The sequence below is a fragment of the Pygocentrus nattereri genome, chromosome 21 (genome assembly GCF_015220715.1).
Source record: "Pygocentrus nattereri isolate fPygNat1 chromosome 21, fPygNat1.pri, whole genome shotgun sequence".
Taxonomy (NCBI): Eukaryota; Metazoa; Chordata; class Actinopteri; order Characiformes; family Serrasalmidae; genus Pygocentrus; species Pygocentrus nattereri.
Genome location: NC_051231.1, coordinates 5,906,148 through 5,929,168, shown reverse-complemented (window position 1 = coordinate 5,929,168; position 23,021 = coordinate 5,906,148). Strand labels below are relative to the sequence as shown.

At 42.3% G+C, this 23,021-nt stretch overlaps 1 protein-coding gene across 3 annotated transcripts in view; it reads right to left on the bottom strand.

Moving 5' to 3' along the window:
* slc45a1 (solute carrier family 45 member 1) overlaps positions 1 to 20,140 on the bottom strand; it is a 28,909-nt gene extending 8,769 nt beyond the window's left edge. For all 3 annotated transcript variants that reach the window (XM_017683636.2, XM_017683638.2, XM_017683637.2), the window contains exons 1-8: positions 19,934 to 20,140; positions 12,487 to 12,930; positions 11,323 to 11,415; positions 8,816 to 9,040; positions 6,642 to 7,546; positions 3,763 to 3,916; positions 2,578 to 2,754; positions 561 to 766 (exon numbers count right to left, since the gene is read on the bottom strand). In XM_017683636.2, the coding sequence (XP_017539125.1) occupies positions 561 to 766; positions 2,578 to 2,754; positions 3,763 to 3,916; positions 6,642 to 7,546; positions 8,816 to 9,040; positions 11,323 to 11,415; positions 12,487 to 12,910 (2,184 nt within the window). In that variant the 5' untranslated portion in view covers positions 12,911 to 12,930; positions 19,934 to 20,140. The remainder of the gene's footprint in view (positions 1 to 560; positions 767 to 2,577; positions 2,755 to 3,762; positions 3,917 to 6,641; positions 7,547 to 8,815; positions 9,041 to 11,322; positions 11,416 to 12,486; positions 12,931 to 19,933) is intronic.
* Positions 20,141 to 23,021: the final 2,881 nt, after the last annotated feature.

The following is a 23,021-nucleotide window of genomic DNA, read 5'->3' as shown; positions in this document are numbered from 1 at the left end:
TACTGGAATATGCTGTCATACTCCACTGATGGGAGCTAGAGAGGACAGCTGTTAAACCGATTGGCCTTTAACCTTAAACCTACAAGGTGAACAAGGTGAATATGGTAGGTGTTTCAGAATTAATAAACTGGCAACTGGTATTTTCCCCCCCCAATTTAGTAATTTCCAATTCTAGTTGGGACTCCCCCAGTCACATGACACTTCCTGTGCTAGGAGGGTGGAGACCAGCACAGAGACCTGTGAAGCACCACCGCATCTTTCCGAACTGCTGCTCACGCAATGCCAGTGGACAGCCGAACGCAGTCAGAGGAAAGCGTCAACTGACCAGTTCTGTTAGTCCTGCTAACAGACACCTGCGCTGAGTGATAGCAGGTGAAGAGGGGCCCATCCTACCCACCCGGAGAGCGAGGCCAATTGTGGCTGTAGCATCATCAGGGATCGAACTTGTGACCTCCTGATGATAGGGCCAACGCTTGCACCACTCGGGAGCCCAACTCTGGCATTTTTAATATATTACAACTGAACTGCTGGTACACACACTCCACAGAACACTGTCCTACCTGTGGGCTCTGGTAGTATTCGCAGAGCAGTGAGTAAGGCAGCGTGCAGAGAGAGGAGAAGAGCACTCCGTAGGTCACACACAGGGAAAGCACCACGTACAGGTTGGTGGACAGTGTGGCCAGACCCGTGCCCAGACCGAACGCCAGGTAGGCGAAGAAATACAGTGAGCGCAGCGAGAAACGTTCCTCCAGCTTCTCCAGAATGGCTATAAAACACAGAGACATACACACAGGGGCAAGCAAAAAAACATCAGTCAGAGTTTTTGAGAGGCACACACAAAATGGAGTGGCTATGAGAAAAACAAAGCAAAGCCGGCAAGATGGCAGCGCAAGCGGCCAAAGAAACCCTCAAACGTGAGAATTTTCCCTGTTAAAAATTCCAGTAACCATTGTATTATCTTAGTTTAATGTCGTTTCAATGTCTTATGGCTCTTTTCTTCACAACAAGCTTTAAAAATCACTAATAGTATTCTAATATCCTGGTGGCTAGCTCGCTAACTGTCCCGTTCCACCTTAAATAGTCCAGCAGTTCTGACGCCTGAAGCACCAGAATGTAACCGCGGCTCCGTTTAAGGTGGAGCAAGAAAATTGGAACAAGAGGCTGACAAATAACTGACATCAGCTTCCTATCACTAAAGAATTAGGGTGGGCCAGAATAAATAATTATCACATCCCCCTGTTTAGGAGCATATCGCGGCTGTCGGAACAAAACCTTGTATCTCCATTTTTCAGTTTTTGACATCATTTGAAAATGCCTGTTGCTCTTTACATTGTGTATTTTATTTATTTAATTTTGTGATGAATGGACCAAAAGAAACGGCCTAGAATTACACCAATTCTGGTTCCATCGACTTACATTAAAAGTAAAGTAGGTTTTTCCTTCTCCTGTAAAGTGACCATTTTGGAGACACAAGTTTTTGCTCCGACAGCAGCGATATGACTCTCTAAATGTAACCTAAGCCCAGCAGTGAGGAGCTGTACTTTACCCTCTTCTGCTGTCACTGCAGACGGACAGGGTCGCCTACAGAGCAGCGCTAGTAGCTGGTAATGAAATAATGCTCTCTTTTATTTGAGGTTCCCATTTCGTAGGAATGATTTCAACCACTACCCCTTATTACTCAGTTCCAAGTGGTTAGGGTGACCCCTGAAAACAAGGGGTAGGGGTAGAAAGAAGAAATGGGATTGGACCAAAGTTTAATACAAACCATAAACAGAAACAAAGCTGCAAACACGTGCTTTTTCTGTGATGTCACAAAAAAACTTATTTACATCTACCCACTTATTCAGCTCCATCCATTCATATTTAAGCTTTAATGAAGTGTTTGAGCTCAGAGTTCATTCTGAGTGAGCCACAGTACCGGGCAGCCAATCAGAACAGAGCCCATTTACCTTCATCTTATATCAGTCAACAAAAATATCCTGTTTAATTCTAAGGGATGAAGAGAGGTCGGAAAAAGATCATGTAAAATGAATTATGACCTTTTTGGTATGTAAACTCACTCAAACGTTATAAGTGGACCTCAGGACATAAAATAAAATGCAAGAAAAATGTAGGACGCCTTTTAAAGTAGTCGAAATGTGGAGGTTTCTACATCCACACTATCTCCAAGCTAAAGGTCCTGCACGCTGAAATGACGCTGTATGAAAATAAGTCTCCTACAAAATTTTAACACTATTATATATCAACGCCAGCCACTTAAAAAGCAGCTTAACAAAAACTTGTATTAAGGGTATTATGGCAAAGTTGCCAGACCTAGTTGATTTAAAGCACAGCCATGTTGTAATATCCATCATTTTGACTCCTTAATGACCTTGTAACTCAGAGGATCCAGTAATATTCAGATGAAAAATGTATACAGGACCAAACATACTGGCTTTGGAACATTTTTGTTTATTACAGGATGCAATAGAAGTGATTTTTAGAGAATATATTTTATTTTTCCCCAAATAAAATGACCATTTTACATCCTTTATCAGTCAAACTCCTAAGGACAGGTGTCAGGTGTGGCACACTAACCTGAATAGAAAGCAGCACTGAATGCATAGATGCACATGCCCCAGCAGCCCATGCTGACCCCGGCGTTGTAGCGCTGATAAGCCTTGGAGTCGTGGTGCGCTTTGGGATCCCCCTCGAACACAACTTCCCCCATGAAATCCGTGTAGAACAGCAGCATCCCCTCGAACGACAGCCAGCCTGACAGCACCAGTGATTTGTACAGATAAAAACAGTGTGCAAATGGCTATGACATCATTATGTACAGATAAATAACCAGACCAGGGGTCTCCAGCCCTCTTTCAGGAGAGTTTGCTCCACATGACCAGTACTTCCAGAAGAAGCTGATCAGTTGGACCAGGTATGTTATATCAGAATTTGCTCCAGAATCCCATATAAAAAAATTATGTTTTTAAAAAAATGACAATCACAATATATTCTATCTGTATTTATGGAATATGCATTGACATACAGTATAACAATTTATTTCATGTTCAAAATTCGAGGTAGATCTGAAGCAGAAAGGCTGATGATCGATGACATTTTATTATTATTATTATTATTATTATTAAGTGACCCTCATTAATCCCACAGCGGGGAAATTTCACCTCCGCATTTAACCCATCCATGTACTAGAGGGCAGAGTGAGCACACTCGTCCGAAACAGTGGGCAGCCCGATCTGCAGCTCCCAGGGAGCAGTTGGGGGTTTGGTGCCTAGTTCAAGGCCACTTCGTTCACGTACTGTCGACTCATGGGACCCACAAGTTCGTTGACGCCTGCTTATTCTTCTGAATTAAAAGCTATTACCTGGAAGCCCCTGCTCTCCTGGAAAGTCTTAACACTAGATGTTGGATCATTGAGAGCATTAGTGAGGTCGGGTACCGATGTTGGATAATTAGTTCTGGATTAGATTCCACTGCAACTTATCCTCAATATACTGTCTGATGCTCCATCGCTATAGAAAAGCAGTTCCACTGCTCCACAGCCCCATGCTGAGGGGCTTTATAGCCCTCTAGTTGACATTTGGTGACCTTAGGCTCATGTGTGGCTGCTCCAAACCACCCCATTTAATTTGCAATGCTTTTCTGAGGAGATTCTTCGTGATTATGTCAGCAGGGGGTTCATCTTATAGTAGCTGTATTCATTCATTAGAAGGGATATTTTTGGGAATACAGTGTACCTCGTCTGATTGTGTCTGAATTCCTTACCCAGAAAGTGGTTGATGCACAGGCTGCGCAGTGATGGGGGCATCCTGTAGATGGCGATGCAGAGCAGCTTCATAGACATCTGAGTGTCTATGGTTTCCGTGCTGTCGCTGAGGTTACTGTCATAACGCATGCCATTCAGGAGGATGTTCGCGACCTGGGAAAACAAAAAACACGAGGGATTACGGTAATTGTCGCTGTCCAAAAAACATCTGTAACGTATCTCCATTTTCTTCAATCCCTATTTCTTCATTTTAACACATCTGCTCTTTACATTGTGTGAAACCATCATGATGAACAGACCAATAGAAGTGCTCCAAAATTCCTTGAAATAAAATGACTTTACATTAACATCCATTAAAAGTTATGAAAGTTTTAGCCTTCTCCTGCAAAGTTACTATTTTGGAATTGCATGGTTTTTTTGGACCGTGGCAAAATATTGCCCTTAAATTTACACGCAAAGGAACTTCCACTTTAGCTGACCCTGGAATACTTGTTCCACCCCCTTAATTGTATCCATTTTACAAAATAACTGAACAATTAAATCAATGAAATGTGAACAAAGTGATTCAGATGGTTTGATGTGAAATGGTTCATTATTGAGAAACTTCTTGACTCAGATTTCTTTACTGTGGCGGTGATAGGAACCAGGGGGCACAGCTGTCAACAACACAAATATAGCTATTCTATTACTAACCAAAATGTCCAGTCAGCCTACACATCTCAGGTTTTATAGGAAATTTTCTATGAAGTTTTCTTTGGGTATAGTTTTGCCTAAGCATGTCCTGCATGCATCTCTCCACCAAAATATAAAGGCCAAAATACTATCAGAAATCTTTGTTCATGCACCAGGAAGCATATTCATAATCACTTACTGTAATTACTTTCTGTGTTGTAACTCTTGAAGGCAATACGTGCTTCAGACGTCTGGTTCCTATCACTGCCACTGTAAACCATTCAGACTTTGGAAGTTTCTCTAGGACGCAGCGCTCCATGTCAAACTACTACTGAATTGTTTTGTTTACTCTGTAACAATTAAATCATGCAGAAACGTTAAAAAACTGACATAATTCCTTAATTAAACTACAGCTGCCTTTATTTGGGCCTATGATTCTACATTTCTCACATCTGGTAACAACATAATTAACAGATTTATAGCAATTCATGAACAATTCTTAGAAGTTACTGAATAGTCTTAACCCATTAATGTCCATTTCTGAAATGTTATATTTAATCTCATCCATATATACTAAGTTTGCCTGAACTCTGATTTTTTCCCATTGACCGAAGTCTAAAACGTGAGGTATTTATCACTTAATTTGTCATTTAGGTCAGAGGACTACTGACGTTTAATAAAGCAAGTGAAGATCTAACCTTGATTCTGAAGAATTAAAATGACATTTAATCCAAATAATTCAAACAGATACTTTACACAAATCATTTTTCTCCCATTTAGACTTGACATTGCTTTTTCATTAACAATGAAGCAGTTAAGACATTAAATGGTATCTATAAAGGCTTCAGTCATCTGAATTGTGAAGACGACTTGGATGCTAATTCCAAGGGATTTCATTGGCTCTAAGGAGCCATGAGAAAATGACATTTAAACCTCTGTGGTTCATTCACACCCAAAATGTCAAGAGAACAGTTACATCATGTGACGTTTCTAAAGAGGGAGGTGTGAAGTTGTATGAAACTGCCACTGGAGTGATGTTAGACAGTAATGTATGTAGCTGCCAAACCTCTATGTGAAACTGGAACAGCAATTTCTAAACCAAGGGGTCCTGCAGCACACACCATCTGTCAGCTAATTACAATACTAACGGACATTCTTTGGGGAGGACAGGGGAAGTTCAGAGGTAGTCATAGACGGAGCTGTACTACAAGTTTATTTGGCCTAAATGCCAGTTTCATCCCCCATACAGCTGAAAAAATGGTCAAGACCAGCTTTGGCCTGTTTGTTGTCTGAATCTCTGATCATCTTCTTTCAAAGAGCAATATACAAAACAAGGAAGAAGTTACACCGTGGTCTGAAAATATTGATATGCCAGTGGATTGCTTTAGAGCTGAAACAATACATGGTAGTGTTAAGGATGTGCGTTTCCACCAGTTTTGGTCTTAAACTGCGAGGAAGGAGGAGAAGAACAGAGCGCATTGGAGCTAGGAAGCAAAAAACAGCAACACAAAGGAATCCACTGCTACAATCAGACCTGTTTTTGTTTTATTAAAAAAACAGGGACGTTTTTTGACCACGGTAGGTTAAATAGGTGGGTTTTCATGTGGCTTAAGGCTGAGTAATGGCAGCTGCACCTTCAGAGGTGGTAATGTGCTAACATTAACAGTACAGCTAACCTGTGTAGTAGTAGATGGTGATGACTTAATGATGGCAATAAGCTTCCATTACTAATTGGCTAGATTAGCCTCTTGGCTCCAGAGCGAAACTCTATAAGCAAATTTTAGATGACAAACATAGCTTGGCTGCTTAGCTACAGGGAGATTCACTCAAAAGAGGCCCCGAATATTCTGTAATAACTCTCGCTAGGGCAAAGCAATCTAAACGAAACGGCATGCAATGTGCTCCTCAGTACATGGAGCTTCAAACAAGTTGGGATGATGTCGTGACATTACAACTTCTGGGTTCAGACCCCCATACCTTTTATGTGTCTGGCAGAAAACGGAGATCACTTCCAGCATCGCATGTAATGCAATCGATTACACACACGTCAAGGTATGATTGCTTCATCCTAATGGGAGTTACAACAGAATATCTGGGGCCTCTTTCAAGTGAATCTCCCTGCATAGTGATAATGAATATATTTTTGATCATTTGTTTTTGGCCAAATAATTGCTTTAAATGTTCTTAAAAGGTTTGACAAATTTACCTGTTGGCTGAAAGTTACTGTCCGCCTGCGCCCATTTTCCAGTCCAGTGCTGGGAATGATCAGCGGGTCATCCATTAAGGCCAGGCTCTGAGGGCGTTTCAGGATCCCTGAGGTACTGCCCCTCTGCGATCCAGCCTGCGGTGCTTCGCTTGGCTCTGGGCCCTCGGTGGGCTCCAAATAATCAATGGCTTGGACTTCTTCAGTCTCCTGCAACCTTTCAGTTCCATGCAAACCTCCATTTGGCTGTGCCGATTCTCTTTGCTGTGGATCATCAGTTGGAGCAGGAGCTGCTACTGGTTGTGACACCTGAGCAGGGGGTGTGTCTCCTGGGGGAAGGGAAGGCGCTACTCCCTCACGGTCCAGCGGCTGGGGTGTTTGCTGTCCAGTGTAGCAGTCAATCAGCACACTGTCAATGTATGATGTCCCTAAGGATGAGGCAAACTCATTGATCCCGGTTAAAGTGTTGTCCCGACTAATGAAGCTGCCGTATTTGGGCGTTAGGGGGCTGAGGGGGGAGATGGGGCTATTCAGACCTGCACAGAGCCTTGCATTGGCACTGCAAGAGTGACCCAAAGAATCTGGGTACCTGTGGCCAGAAAACTGGTAGCTGTACAGGGCATCCTCCTCCTCTTCCTCCTCCCGGTGGGCAGCAGCTCCAGCTGGTGGTGGAGGGGACGGCGGCAGGGGGAGGTTAGGGCTCTTCAGGTTTCTGGAGCTTCTGCTCTGAGACTGGCTTGGCACAAGAGGTCGCTCGGGGATGCTAGTGAGGGTCATGGCTATAGTGGCTATGAGCGTTATGCTGGTGAAGAGATAGATGACCCGAAGCTGGCCTCCCATCGACTTCCCGAACTCGGTGTGGTCCCAGTTGACACCGCCCACAATGTAGCCAAATCCGCCACCCAGACCTGCATGAAGAACTTTGATCAGTCTACAAATTATAATATACTAAGCACAGATGTCCCAATCAATTAAATCAATTTGCCCATTCTGAGTCCAATCAAAATCTGAATTTTCCTAACTAAAACAGCTGCACGGCGCACTCTTAATCTTACATTAGCTGGTAAAACAAATCCACTAAAGGCAAGATATTCTAAGCTGCCAAATTATTTAAAATGCTACAGAAATGACTTAACTGTTGTGCGTCTACAGCGAGACTGAGTTTGAACAGGAGTCAATGACAGTTTAGAGCATCTTCAATATGGTACTGTAGTATTTCAAAGTAGGCCTGAAGAACCATGTAAAAAATAACTGCAGTAAACGGTTCAACTTTTGCCTAAATTTATCTTCTATAAAGGTTATTTTGTATGCATAGCAGTAGCAATAATAATAACATAAAAAGAATATCATAATATGTCATAATACATAAGGTGATAATAATAGCAACACATTTTCGTACAGTAATTTTGAAACAGATGGGGGAGCAAACACTGAGCTTCTCACTGTGTGTGAACTAGAGCGGGATCTGTAGTGAATCAAGTAATAAAATCAGAATTGTGAATGTTACACGAGCTTTACAGTCTGAGGCCGCTTAGTTCAGCCCGAAGACTTTTTCCCTGAAGCCATTTCGTCTGAGGCCTGTTTCACCTGATGCACAAGATCTGTGAGGTGATTTTACTCATGTGTTTTTTCCGAAACCTGAAGCTGTTTTGTCTGATGTCTGAAACCTGACACTGTGGTCTAAAGATGTCCTGTCGTACCAAAATGAAATCTGTTTTGACTGGAACTTAAATAAACAAAGGGTGATTACTGACTTTTGCACACTCAACTTCTGTATGTGACTGATTTAACTTTTCTAAAGGTGGCTTTACCTTAGGTGAAATGCTAGCACTGCAAACATCAGTGGCTGTCGAGGTACTGCGCTATTTTCACAATGCAGCCCTTAAATCTGATTGTTCATGTGCCTCATTGCTCCAGGTTATGGATAATGTTGGTTCATGCCACGTCTACTACAGTAATGCAATTAGAGTACAATGAGATACAACAGGCTGTGATTAGGTGTAATTCATTTGATACCAAGTCATTAAAATATACCTGGATCAATTCCCACATTGATTTTTCAGATGGCCTGGGACATCCCCAGAACTTTGAGTATTCGCATATTTGGAGAAGCCTGTATTCAGGTAATAATGCATGTGCAGCAGAATTTAATTTGCACATAAACAGAGGAATCGGACCTGCCAGAAGTGCATGGATATTAAGCCCTCTGTCTTGGTCTTCTGGGCTGCACACGTCCATCATGTACGCATGGCTGGGGTTATCGGCCGAGTCAGCACTGAAGTCCATCAGGACCACCCCACACACCGTCAGCACAATGCCCCACTTGTGATTGTCAGCCGTGTCTGCCAGCGCCGAGCCGATGTCCCGCCCATTTAGCACCAACGTCAGACCGAGCAGAGCGCCTGAAGACACAACAGAGGGTGTGTTACTAGTGAACCATACCTGGAAATTCTCTCTTTGAAAGAAAAAAACATACATTTGAATGAATATAGTCTGGTTTTACTGGTAAAATCCCCTTACACTCTAAAGCAGAAACAAAACAGAAAGGAAATGTGGAGGATGACGGAAAGTGAAAGTGAGTGTAAGTGTTTGATTCAATGTTAGTCAAGCAAGACCAGAATCTCAATAAATATCCAACAATGCAAGTTTTTGAGCAGCTGCTAAATTGATTGTAGGGCTCAAAACCTCTACACACTTAAGGAGTAACTACACCCCACTACTTTCAGCGAACTCCATCCCTGGCTCAACTTTGAAAAATGCTTAAAAATGGGCGGGGCACGCAGGGAGGGGCATTGCAGTGATGTTTGGATTTGGAGGTGGGGCTGTGAGGGAAACTGGGTGGGCTGGGCTGCTGTGTTTTTAGAGCTGGAGTACTGTAGCTACCCGAAAATATTGAGGGTGACAGAATCAAACAGCACTTTTGCAACGTACAAGGTCTGGTTGATGATATTTCTCCACTACCATCCGCATGTTCCACGAGGGAAGGCGTTTCTGATCAGTCTTGAGCCTTAGCAGTGTGAGCCACTGACTCAAGCCACCAGAGTTAACGTAGTGCCAGAAAACGATTAACAGAGAAAGAGAGATTCGTCTGAACGGTAGAACACTACCTTGACAGCTTGCTTCTAATGATCTGTTCCGCAGGTCCATATTCAATATAACCTGATTTCTTAGATGCACTGAATTCCGAATGAATACCGTGGATTTTTTGAAGTCTGTGTAAGTTTCATTCATTTTGACATCAAGGTCACAGACTGCATCACCGGTCAGCCAGGGTTGCTGCAGTGGCCCAAAATCCTTACATCCTGCAAGCTGTTCATGACACTTACCGTCGTTCATCCTATTCAGTTCCCACTCAAATTCAAGTTCATTAGAAAACGTGAACAAGGAATTTCGAGTAATTTTGTGGTTGAGTACTCTAATATAAAAAACGAGTAAATGACTATATTTACATTAAGGGATCATATTTACAGGAGGTCCTATGGTAATTTCCTTTTTCACAGGTGCTGCCTCGTCCCCTGAGAACCAGCTGAATTACCATTTGTTTTTCGGTGAACTCAGAGAAGCTCCGGTAATTTTAGTCTGATCATTGTAGACACACATTCCAGGCCAGACGACATCTTACGCTGGACAAAAAAGGTTTCTGACCACTGCTACTTGCTCTGTTTGTGAGGCGGCAACAGAACTCAGATGCGTGCAGATCATAAGAAGAGAGCTTTAATCTCAAATAAAGGGTCAGACAAAAACCAAATCGGAAACCAGTCCAAGAGTCAAGGCACAGATCCTAAAACACAGGCCACGGTACAAAGGGGCAAAGGCAACGAGACGAGACAGGTAATCCAAGCAAAGCTCAAACAATACGAGAAGGCAATCATTACAAATGCTCAGTAGGATCTCAGGGATACAACACTTCGCACTGATCCTATTCTAAGCCTGGGCTTATAAACTAAAGCTACTTAGTCATATGACATACAACACAGGTGACCCAGGTTAAAATTCCAGATATTGTGAGCGCTGATCGAAGTCACATGATTTTCTGAAGACTCTTGGGAATTGGAGTCTGAGCTGGATTCCTGCTGTGGCTGGGAAGTCACGTGATCGCCCACGGTATGCTGGGAAATGGAGTCTTTAAGGGAGTTCGCCGAATGTGTGACACTGTTCAGTCTCTTGTCGCACGTATCCATGTTAAACACTTCTCGATCGAAACCGTTTGCTTGGTCTGGGTGTTCCTTTCTACGCTGGGAGAGCATTAGCACGAGGGGAAAGACAACAAAGTCATCGGATTCATCCTCCCAGGGAAGGGGTCCAAACCAACGTTACAAAATGATCTTCTGGACAGTGTGACCAACCACACATTTACACCAGGGAGGTCTCCAAAACATATATATCCCGTGATGTTCATTTTTTATGACTATATTATGAGTGATGCAAGCATCTGGGTTTGTATTAAGTACCATAGAAACTTGCTCATCCTGCTGTGGATTAATACATATGTCCCTCAGAAAAACATTGAAATAGGACTAGATTTTTCTCCTATTTCATCTCACACAACTAAAAATTAATAGAAAGCATCTGAATAATGTTTCAGGAGTTTGCATGTCTTCCTCATGAGAGAAGAATATTTTCATATAATAGATACTCAATACTCGATATACATAATTGTTCCTGACCGTTCATCAGTGCTTACCAATTGCCAAGGCAAAGATAAAAGGCCTCCGACGCCCAAAACGCGACGTACAGCGATCACTCCACGCTCCGAGGATTGGCTGAAGCAGAAACCCTGAACATGACAGAATAAAGAGAGGGTATGAAGTGAGATTAATGGCTGCAGTGCTGCTGAGCTGCTGCGACTAAGAGGAGCTGACATTTAAGCTGATTTTGACACATAACTGGCATAATATAAAAGGGGCCTGTTCTGGCAATGACATGAAAAAGCATGTTTAACGACTTTAATGATTCTAAATATAGACCTTCATTCAAAAATTTGGAATCACTTATCAAATGAATCATTTCTGACTGTTTGTGTATTAATAAATGACACATATTGGGATATACGTTTTACACATAGTATAAACGAGGTACCAAATTGTGGGTGTGTTTTATTCATTAATTAATTATATACTATACAATACTATAAATAATACAATGCTATTAAAGGGCCCATATAGTACTTTTTTGTATTTTATTCAGTGAAGTCCGTTTACGACATTTGTGTGGGTTTAAATACCAAAAACACTTACAATTTATTTACATGTAAACATTTTCCAATCTTTTCATCCTCATTTCTGAAAAAAGTAAACAGGCTGGTTTTGTTACTGTGCCTTTAAATGTGCAAATATATCGGCAAAAATTCTGACTGGCTGCCGTGCATTGTGTCTCATTCAAAAACTGATAAATATGCGAATATGTTGTTTTTTGTGACATCATGAAAAAAACGAGGAAAATCTGGTTTTCCATGATATGGGCCCTTTTAAACCCCTTAAATCGTACGCTTATCACATACTAAGGCTTACTGTTCAGTAACTACAGGGACGTCAGTGCAAACCGGCTGAGCTATTCTTAGGTTATAGAAGTGTGTCATAACACTTTGGGCCCAGTGGTGGGTTTGGGGTGTTTAACAGATTAATCACCAATTTCACTTGTTTTGAAGGCATTTGATTTGAACCCCCTCTTCGTCATTTTACAGACCTATCAATGTTCAGCGTCCAAGTTTCCTGCTAATTATTAAAAAACTGTTAGGGCATATAAAGATAATTATATGCATTTTATACATTTATACAGTTTTAACTTACTGAAACAACTATTACTAATGTTTGTACAGTTCTGTATATGCTGAGGCATCTGTCAGTACCTAGTATTGGACTGATGAACCACACGAGGCTGTAGAACTGATCTGGAAGGCCCATCTGCAGCAGTACAGGAGTAACGTAGGCTGTCTCCATGGCGTAGCTGAACTCGATGCCAAACAGAATGCAGCCGTTAAAGAGGAGCTCAGGGAAGGTGCGGCGGGGTGGCAGCTCGCTCAGGTCCAGCTGGTCCAGCGGGCAGGGTGTGTTGGGCGGAGGGGGCGGCGAGGGTCGGATCAGTTTCCGCCGTTTGGGGTGCCGCTGGAAGTTGTTGGCTCGGTGGCTGAGGTGGCGCGTGGTGGACGAAGGGAAGCTGGATGTCTTGGACAAGGTCGGCCTCCAGGCTCCATCCTGGGAAATCCCAAGCCGGTCCCCTCCCGGGCTGGCAAGGAGGGGGTCACTGGGGGTGCCCATTCCAGGAGATGACATCACGCTCTGGACAGTGAGTTCTGCACGCAACAACAAAACAGTCAAGCCAAGCTTCGCTGTTGTTCATTATCCTGTCATATAATATATGTATGATTTACAAGATCCTATTCTGTTACTGTTGTTACCTTGCAGGTTACAAATGAATGATCAAGGAGTTAACTCTTTAAGGCTGAAACAAAAAATGGCTTTCAACAGTTTTATCTACTGTTTTCCATTAATAATGTGAAATCTCAGTGCTGTTTATTTTCCTATGTAAAAAATGTGACCTAACAAAGCCCAAGATGTGATGATTTTTACTATTTTGAACACACATGAATACACATATAAGTCACTCTGATTAAACAAATCAGTAATACATGCAGATTTAAACAAGCAACTTTCATTTTTCATGTGGTTGGTCATATAACACGTTTTGCTGATCTTTTTCAAGTGGAAATACGTTCAAATATCCTTTACAAGGATCAAAATTAAATATGGCATCTTTCAGCTAATTTTAGTGCACAATTTCTATTTATTTGCTCAGTTTAACATATTTAAAAAAAAAACTAAACAAAGTGTGCCATATTTTTTAACAGGCCACCCCAGAGGAAAGGAATATTTTAAATGAGATCTCCTCTTGATCTCAGGTTCTTCTCCTAGACATAGGTCAGTCCAGTCTGAAATCAGAGTTTTCTCCTGTTTCTGAAATTCGGCTCCTGAGAAAAAAAACCTCCGCTGGTTCTCACTTTGATCAGAATGTTGTGCCACATGTGGCTTAACTCATTAGCGTCCGACTCGCCTCAGCCCAGTCTCAGCTGAATAATACCTCCCTAAGAAAAGTGCAAGTTCTCATCGCTTTCTTACGCAGCTCTGTTCTAGATCACAGAACTCTTTCAGCACTCCATCAGTTCAGAAGGAGAACTCACGCTTTTCTCCTTCATCAGCAGAACGTCTCACAGTGAGATGCTGGTGTTAATCTCCTCTTTTCTCCTAAGGGGGGTTTAGGAGAAACAATTCCGAAAGCAGTGATCCCTTATTAATATGATATTGAGATTTGCTTTATTGCTCTGAGACAGTCTTAAGAAAGGGATATTTTATGTTTGAATCATTTCCAATATGTTAAATTCACATATTAATCAAGTAGCCCTATGATTTGAGTGTAAGTGTTTAGTGTCGAAGCTCCTCCGGAGCCACAGCGCTGCAACGCAGTAGACAAAAGGCGGCTGGAGCGCAAAGGTCAATAAACACAACAAACGCAGATGATAAATTATTCAATACGCGGGCAGCTGTGAGAGTGCTGAAATACCGAGACGTGTATTAATGATGCTGCGTTTGTTCATCTAAAGTGTTATTTTGCTTCACCTGACTGAAAGCGGTTAGACCGCCTGTTAAAATATGCAGTATTTTACAGCGACTGAGTTCAGAATCAGTACAGTAGACAGAGCAACGTACAGCCCTTAGCCCATATTATGTTGGGCTAACACATTTGAGTCATTCTACCAGACTGCTGACAAATGGACATGATAATCTTCTCATGATCATTTTTCATGTCTAGAAATCACAGCTTTTTCTGAGAAGCACAACTGTGTCTCACTTGTGATGGAGGTGAGTGTGACGGTATAACATTTCAGGCTAAACTGACCACTACACTCCCCAAGGACAGACCTAATGTAACTAATGTGACTTGGGTGGACTTTGTGCTTCACAGACCTGTCAGGGATGGAACGAAACAAGGTATCAAGATGCAGTGACAGCAAAACTTTAGAACTTGGCCATTCTGAAAGCTTAAATGACATCCCTTCCTGTTCACCTGATTACTAGGTGCGACAGTACATCATTTTTATGGTGGATGTCACGATTGGCCCCTCCCAGTCATGTTCATGTGTTCGTGTTGTGTTTTGGTTTAGCCCGCGTGTTCTTTGTTTTGTTTTTTTAGCCCAGCCCCCTTGTTTCATGACGCCACCCCTGATTGTTTCCACCTGTGTTCAGGCCTGTTCCTCATGTATTTAAAGCCTGTGTTTTCCCCTGTCTGGTCGCTGGTCTTTGTACCAGTCTATGTACTGTTGTTTGTTCTGTTTGTTCTGTTCTGCTTGTTTGATTCTGGTTTCTGTCATGTCTGCCCCCCGATCAATCCGTGTTGGATCTATGACCCTGGACCATTTAGACGATGACCCTGGATTTGCCCATAATAAACGTAACTTATCTCCGCATATGCGTCTGCCTCCTCGCTCCTTGTTACAGTGGACACTGAAAAATTTTTAGGTTGTAATTTACATGACACAACATCAATCATTTGTTTAGGTATATGGTCATTCAGAGCCAAAGGATTTTAGTCTAAAGTAGATGAGATGAGAAGATAACGCTTCAATTAGTCCCATTTAACAAGGTTTACAGTTTGTTACCATATCGAAAATATATACAATACTAAAGGTATTAAAATCCTATCCTTCACAAAAAATGTGTGTGAGGTCTAATGGGGGGTGGAGGGGGTTCTACTGGGAGCAGTGCTGGCTGTTCAGCCTAACAGCAGCAGGAAGGAAGGACCTGCGATGGCCACACACTTGGGGTGAAGCAGCCGGTCACTGAAGGAGCTGCCCGGTGTTGACAGAGTCTCAGTCATGGGTGGGAGTTGTTCTCCAGCTTGGACGCTAGTCTGGCTAACATCCTACTGTCTCCCACCACTGTGGGTGCACTGTGTCTAGGGGGCTTCCCAGGACAGAGCTGGCCCTCTTAATGAGTCTGTCAAGTCTGTTCCTATCTGTAGTTGAGATGCTGCTGCCCCGCAGACCATTTCATAAAAGAAGGCTGATGCCACCGCAGTGTCCAAGTTACTTAAAGTTACTTAAAAGCCTGAAATGGGTTCTGAACTCTGACTTCGAATCCGTGTGGTAGAATATTTAAACATGTCATTTTTCACTTGAAATGAATGCTCATGTTTGTTCATGATGAACTTTGAATGACTATTTTTACCCCTGAAAACGCCTATTAGCAGATTTGCTCCTTATAAATGGCATCTAACATTGTGGTTCTCATGAACTTGAAAGGATGCAGATTATCACCTGTAATCAAATTTGAATGCATAATATTTTGGCAGAGAATCTACTTCTTACATCGTAGTATAACAACAGTACTTTGGCTTTAATGTCTCTGAGAGGCCTGTGCCACGTTCCTTGAGATGGATGCTGTGATGTGAGATAAAGACTTGTTTATGCTCATCTCCAGTCTATCCTACCAGACATGCTGAAGGCCTCCTACAGGAGCTGGAACTGGGTATATCCATCATTGCGTAAGTGGGTGAGGGTGACCATTTGGGAACCTTCAAGGCCTTCAGCCTGACTTAGAGGGACTCTTGCTGACGTCATTAGGAGGGACACTATCTTTGTTGGCTGAATTTGACCAGTGACACTGTGTTTGGTTGTTTTCTGAGTCTACATGATAATAGTTTTGAATCAGCAATTGTAAAGGCAGATGGTCTATTTTACATACAATTTACATACAGCTATAATTGCTTTGACCAGGGCTGTCTCAGAGTTCTCTCACCCCCACCAACATGCTAAGATTATTTTTCTCTATTTTATCCATTATTTCCATTATGCTTCCTTTCTCGTATTCCTTTAAGCCCTAAAAACATTTTTCTCATTCAATTTTATAATCTATCCTACTTTTTAAATCAAGTGTACTGTGATCTTCTCTTCTCAGGTTTTGGAGTTTATATCATCACAGAAATGATGAATGGCTGTTTTTCACACATTTCCTGTTTAATATTGGTTATGCTTTGGTACATTTTGCAACAATTATAGTATTTTGCTTTTTTGAGTTCAAATTAGGTAAAACTGACAGAACTGAAACAGTCAGCACTGAAATATTTGGATGTTATGACTGTTTTGATAGTGATGAAATGGAAGGTTCCATCATTTGTTCAATAAAATAAACACAATTAAGGTAGAGGGTCATTCTAAGGGTGGGCAATATGATAATGTGTTATCTATGTCTAAATGTTTTCAACTGTTTTCATTGTTTTTACTGGAATATCACTTTTACTTTCTTGTTAATGGTGTTTTTAATAGATTTTTATTATAATTTGTCTTGTGCAAGTTTTTTTTCATTTGATTATGGCACTACAGGTTCTATTTTGTCCCTTCCAACTTAAATCTCAGAAAAAACTAAATATCATTATTCATACCGTGTATCATGAAAATGTTATAAAGTACTGTGATTTTTTTTGCCATATATATTTGCTGAAAGACCGGTCCAAGCTTTTGTGTCCTCAAGACTGGACTACTGTAATGCTCTTCTCTTGGGGCTCCCTAGTAAGAGTATTCAGAGATTACAGTATGTTCAAAGCAGTGCAGCCAGGGTCCTGATGAAGGTACACAAAAATGAGCACATTACACCTGTTCTTCAGTCTCTTCACTGGCTCCCTGTGACTAAGAGGATTGAATACAAGGTTCTCCTCCTCACACACAAATGTGTTCATGGCCAGGCTCCCTCTTACTTAAATGAACTGCTAGTACCACAGACACATCTACCAGCCCTTCGCTCTGTGCATCTCCACCGTCTTCTTCCAATCAGAACAAAACTTAGTACCATGGGTGACCGTGCCTTTTGTTCTGCAGCTCCACGCCTTTGGAATGCCCTGCCTGACCATCTGAGGAAGCCTCAGACAACTGATTCTTTTAAAAAGGGACTAAAGACACATCTTTTTAGGAGGACATATGGACAATAAAGTATTATATTTTATTAGTATTATTTATTATCTTTTAATTCATGTTTTACACTGTAAGCACTCTGAGATTTACTATAAATGAAAAGTGCGTTATAAATCCAATGTATTGTTATTATTATTATTATTGATTATTATATCGCCCAACCCTGAGTCACTTAAAGCAAATGGACTTTATTCTAAAGTCACTTGATATAAATACAAAATTTACTCACGGAGGTCCGTAGAGGCCATGAGCTGTTGCTATAATTTTCTAGTTTGTTATCTTGAGATAACAAGGTAAATAACTTGTTACCTCAAGGTAACAACTTATTGTCTCAGAATAGCAATCCAGAAAATTATAACTACCTGGCCTGTCCGGACTTCCGTATATAAATGCTCAAGTATGTTAATGATGAACTTTGAATAACTCATTATCTCAAGACAACAACTTTGTTATCTTGAGATCAACTTGTTATCTTTACTTGTTATCTTGAGATAACAAGATAATTAACTCACTATCTCAAAATAACATTCCAGAAAATTATAACTACCTTATGGCCTCTCTGGACTTCCATATATAAATGTTAATGATGAACTTTGAATAACTCGTTATTTCAAGATAACAACGTTGTTGCCATAAGATCACAGGATAATTCACGTGTTATCTTAAGATAACAACTGTTGTTATCACGAGATAACAAGGTAAGTACATCGTTACCTCAAAATAACAATTCAGAAAATTATAACTACCTCATGGCCTTTCCAGACTTCCGTATATAAATGCTCAAGTATGTTAATGATGAACTTCGAATAACTCATTATCTCAAGACAACAACTTTGTTATCTTGACATCAACTTGTTATCTTAACTTGTCATCTTGAGATAACAAGATAATTAACTCATCTCAAAATAACTGCAGAAAATAACTACCTTTTGGCCTCTCTGGACTTCCATATATAAATGTTAATGATGAACTCTGAAGAACTCCTTATCTCAAGACAACAACTTTGTTATCTTGAGATCAACTTGTTAACTTGTTATCTTGAGATAACAAGATAATCAAATCAAATGTATTTGTATAGCGCTTTTTACAACGGATGTTGTCACAAAGCAGCTTCACAGAATTCCAGAAAAGACAAAGTTTTAACAAGAATGTAAAAAATGTAAAAGATTAAAACTTAAAAAGCCAGGGGCGACAGTGGCAAGGAAAAACTCCCTCAGAAGTGAGGAAGAAACCTTGGGAGGAGCCAGGCTCACCAGGAGGGACCCATCCTCCTCTGGTCAAACTACCTACAAGTGACTATACTACTAACAGTAATAGCAGTAGTATTAGTAGTAGGAATGACCTCCTACCCATTGTCTCAAAAGAATATTCCAGAAAATTATAACCACCTTCTGGCCTCTCTGGACTGCCATATATTAATGCATGTTTACGCTGATTGCCAGATGTTTTGTTCCTTAAACGTGGTGTGCAACACCGTGGACTGTGCTGATGGACGGACTCCTGGACTCCCGTCCACCGTACACAGTGTCCACATCCAGCAGCTCGGTGACATTGAGCGAGGACAACTTACAGCAGGCAAAACTCAGAGACGGGGCTGGGAGGGTCTTCGGCGAGGAAACGGGGGGACGTCGAGTGGGAAACAGCGGAATACAACAAAACCTGGCCAAATGTGAGTGCACAGGGGGTCCGCGGTGGCTGAGGCGCTGGGCTGCTTGGCCTCATGTGCACGAAGCACTGCAGCTAGTGGTGGTGGTGGTGGTGGTGGTGGTGGTGGCGGTGGGGGGTGGTGGGTGAGGGGGGGGGGTGATGCGCAGTAACACATGTGCTCTCAGTCTTTCAGCTAATAGCACAACGCAATGCTGCTCACTCTGCTGCCCTGCTAGGCTAAGCTAATACTTATGGAGCCCTGATTTTTAAAGGCTTCCAACAATTCAGTGATACACGACTGACTCGGCCAGTTCCCCCTTCATATCGGCCCTCTCGTCGTTTTACATTCAGATGTAAACAGCCCTTAAAACGCTGCCAAATATGTCAAATGTCCTTGTTTTGTTTGTTAAAAGCGAAAGGGTCGCACCTGAAAGCTAAACAAGGTGAGGCTTACACAACCACAACGAGGTGCGGGGTCAGCCAGCCTCTCGTTCCCCAGCTCCTTGTTCGAATTTTCCCATTCCACCTTAAACGGTGCCGCACTTACATTGTGGCGCCCGAGACGCCTGAGCGTAACTGCTGCCGCATTTAAGGTGGACCGGGAAAATTCGAACAAGGAGCTGACTCCAGCTTCACAGCAGGTCAGTCGGACGGAGAAAGCAGAGCATTCTTTATTTATAGCTTTTACCTTCGCGAGGTCTCTGCCCATTCAGCTCCAGCGCGCGCTCACTGCAGCTCCATTAGCCGGACAGTGACTGACCATCAGCCTGAGAGTCCGCGCGGAACATCTGCTCGGTCACCTTTCGGCTCTGTCTTTGGTGCAGTCATGTCTCGGCCTCCCCTCGTCCTCCTCTGCTCTTCACCCTGCTCTCCTCCTCCTCCTCCTCTTTCTCCTCCTCGGCTCTCCCGGCGTCTCCGCGCTCTGACGTCACGGCCCCGCCCCTCGCGCGCTCAAGACCTGCAGCATCAGCACCAGCTCGAGGATCGTCTCGCTTTGTCGCTGTGCGAGGAGATGTAAATAAATAAATATCTGAATCCACATTTATGATCACACATTATAAAACCTGAACACAGTGGGGGGCAGAAGGTGCAATATCAGCAGCCGTTTAAGAACCTCTGTGTTCTTCTGACTGTATCTCTGTACCCAGCACATTAATCACTCCTTCATAAACTTTCCCTTTACTGCATTCGTGATGGTGTGTTCACTGTAAAGCTAACATAGAGTTTTTACTGGCGAACACACTTATTTAGGGGGCAGTGGTGGGCTGGAGGTTAGGGAACTGGCCCTGTGACCGGAAGGTTGCCAGTTTGATCCCCAGAGCTGACAGAAAACACATCCTCTCGCACCGTTAGAAATGGCAGTTCTGTGCAGGTACACTTTTCATTCATCAAGGTACAAACAGTGTAAATGTTCCCTCAAAGCTCCAGCAGTGGTTTTAAGGTCTGATTGTGTTCCTTAAATCAGTTTCACCAGCTGAAAAGTTGGTATTTGTACCTTTTCATAACCGAATGCTTTAAAACAGAGCAGTAGAATAAAAGCCTGGAGGCGAGGCGGGGTGTGTGGAGTCAGTCCAGCTCAGAAAATATCATTTCAGTGGATTATGGTTCAGTTAGGTTCCCCGACTAAAGGTATTGAGATGCACCCTTGAGGGAACCACCCCAGTGAGAAGAGGGTCCCTGCCCCAGTGACAGTTTTCTATCTTTATTTCTGAGAACTCACTGCTGTACGTTTTAAAGCACGATTCCTGTTTATTTACTGAATTTCACATTTTTTGGAGAGAAATAAACACAAAAAATGTGGGCTGTGCAAAAGTTATGGCACATTTTATATTTATGTGTTATTTTTTATTTGTTAAACCCAGTAAATAAACATGAATTTGCCCAAAAAATGCCTTTTTTAAGTTTGTTCTGTGTAACAGCTCATACATAGAACAACTAGGAGAGAATGTGATGACGAAATATGACACCAACAAATAGGAAAAATAAAGAAAATCTAAATCGACACACTAAAAATTGATGGTTCTTCAGGGCTTCTTTAGTAAAGCAAATGGTTCTATATAGAACCATTAGCACTCAAGGAGCCCTCTGTGTGATTAAAGGGTTCTTTGTACTGTGATATGGTTCTTCAGACTGATGGAGAAAGTGCTATAGATGGTTCTACATAGCACCAAGGGCTTGACATCACAACAGTGGAAGAGCCCTGTTTGGTGCTATATAGAACTCTTTTCAGGAAGGTTCTCCATCAGTCTAAAGAACCTTTAAAGGGTTCTTTGAGTGCTCATGGTTTTTATATAGAGTCATTTTGCTTACTAAAGGACCCTTAACAACCATCATTGTAAGTGTGTAGAGTCCACACTCTTATAGATCGTCTCTGTTTACCATCTCCACGACCATTAAATCACTGTGATTTGAATCCACAGAGCTTATGTCAGTGTGAGTGTGTGGAGAGCTCTCTGCTACTGTCACGCCCTCCGAGGCGAATGACCTCAGAATGTATCAGATGATCCCGAACAGCCATTAAGAGCGGTTTGATGTGAATTGTTTATATGAAATGTGCGCAGAAATGCTTACCGAGTTTGAGTTGTTCTCGGGAGTGGTGATGAGAACCAGATATCTGAGGAGGTTAATGGCTCTAAAAGCTGCCCCCCAGAAAGGTATTACGTGTCGTGGTTATGAATATGTTGGCTGATGTCTGAGACGTCGTTTTAATCAGTTTTGAAATAAAGTTTTTGGGCTAAAACACATGTTTAACCCTTGTGTGGTGTTGATGTGATTGTTAGTCAGTGGTCTGCTGGACCCACCACATTGTTTTTTCAATCAATACAGCCATAAAACACCTGATGTTTATATATATATATATATATATATATATATATATATATATATATATATATATATATATCTTGCCAAAAGTATTTACTCGTCTGCCTTCACACGCATATGAACTTGAGGGACGTCCCATTCTGAATCCATAGGGTTAAACATGATGTCGGCCCACCCTTTGCAGCTATAACAGCTTCAACTCTTCTGGGAAGGCTTTCCACAAGGGTTAGGAGTGTGTTTATGGGACTTTTTGACCGATCTTAACAGAAGCACATTTGTGAGGTCAGACGCTGATGTTGGGCGAGAAGGTCTGGCTCACAGTCTCCACTCTAATTCATCCCAAAGGTGTTCTATCGGGTTGAGGTCAGGACTCTGTGCAGGCCAGTCAAGTTCTTCCACACCAAACCCGCTCATCCATGTCTTTATGGACCTGCTTTGTGCACTGGTGCGCAGTCATGTTGGAACAGGAAGGGGCCGTCCCCAAACTGTTCCCACAAAGTTGGAGCTTGAAATTGTCCAAAATCTCTTAGTGCTGAAGCTTTAAGAGTTCCTTTCACTGGAACTAAGGGGCCGAGCCCAACTCCTGAAAAACAACCCCACACCATAATCCCCCCTCCACCAAACTTTACACTCGGCACAGTGCAGTCAGACAAGTACCGTCTCCTGGCAACGGCCAAACCCAGACTCGTCCATCAGGTTGCCAGATGGAAAAGCGTGATTGGTCACTCCAGAGAACACGTCTCCACTGCTCTAGAGTCCAGTGGTGGTGCTTTGCACCACTGCATTCAATGCTTTGCATTGCGCTTGGTGATGTAAGGCTTGGATGCAGCTGCTCAGCCATGGAAACCCATTCCATGAAGCTGTCTATGCTGTTCTTGAGCTGATCTGAAGGCCACATGAAGTTTGGAGGTCTGTAGTGATTGATTCTGCAGAAAGTCAGCGACCTCTGCGCA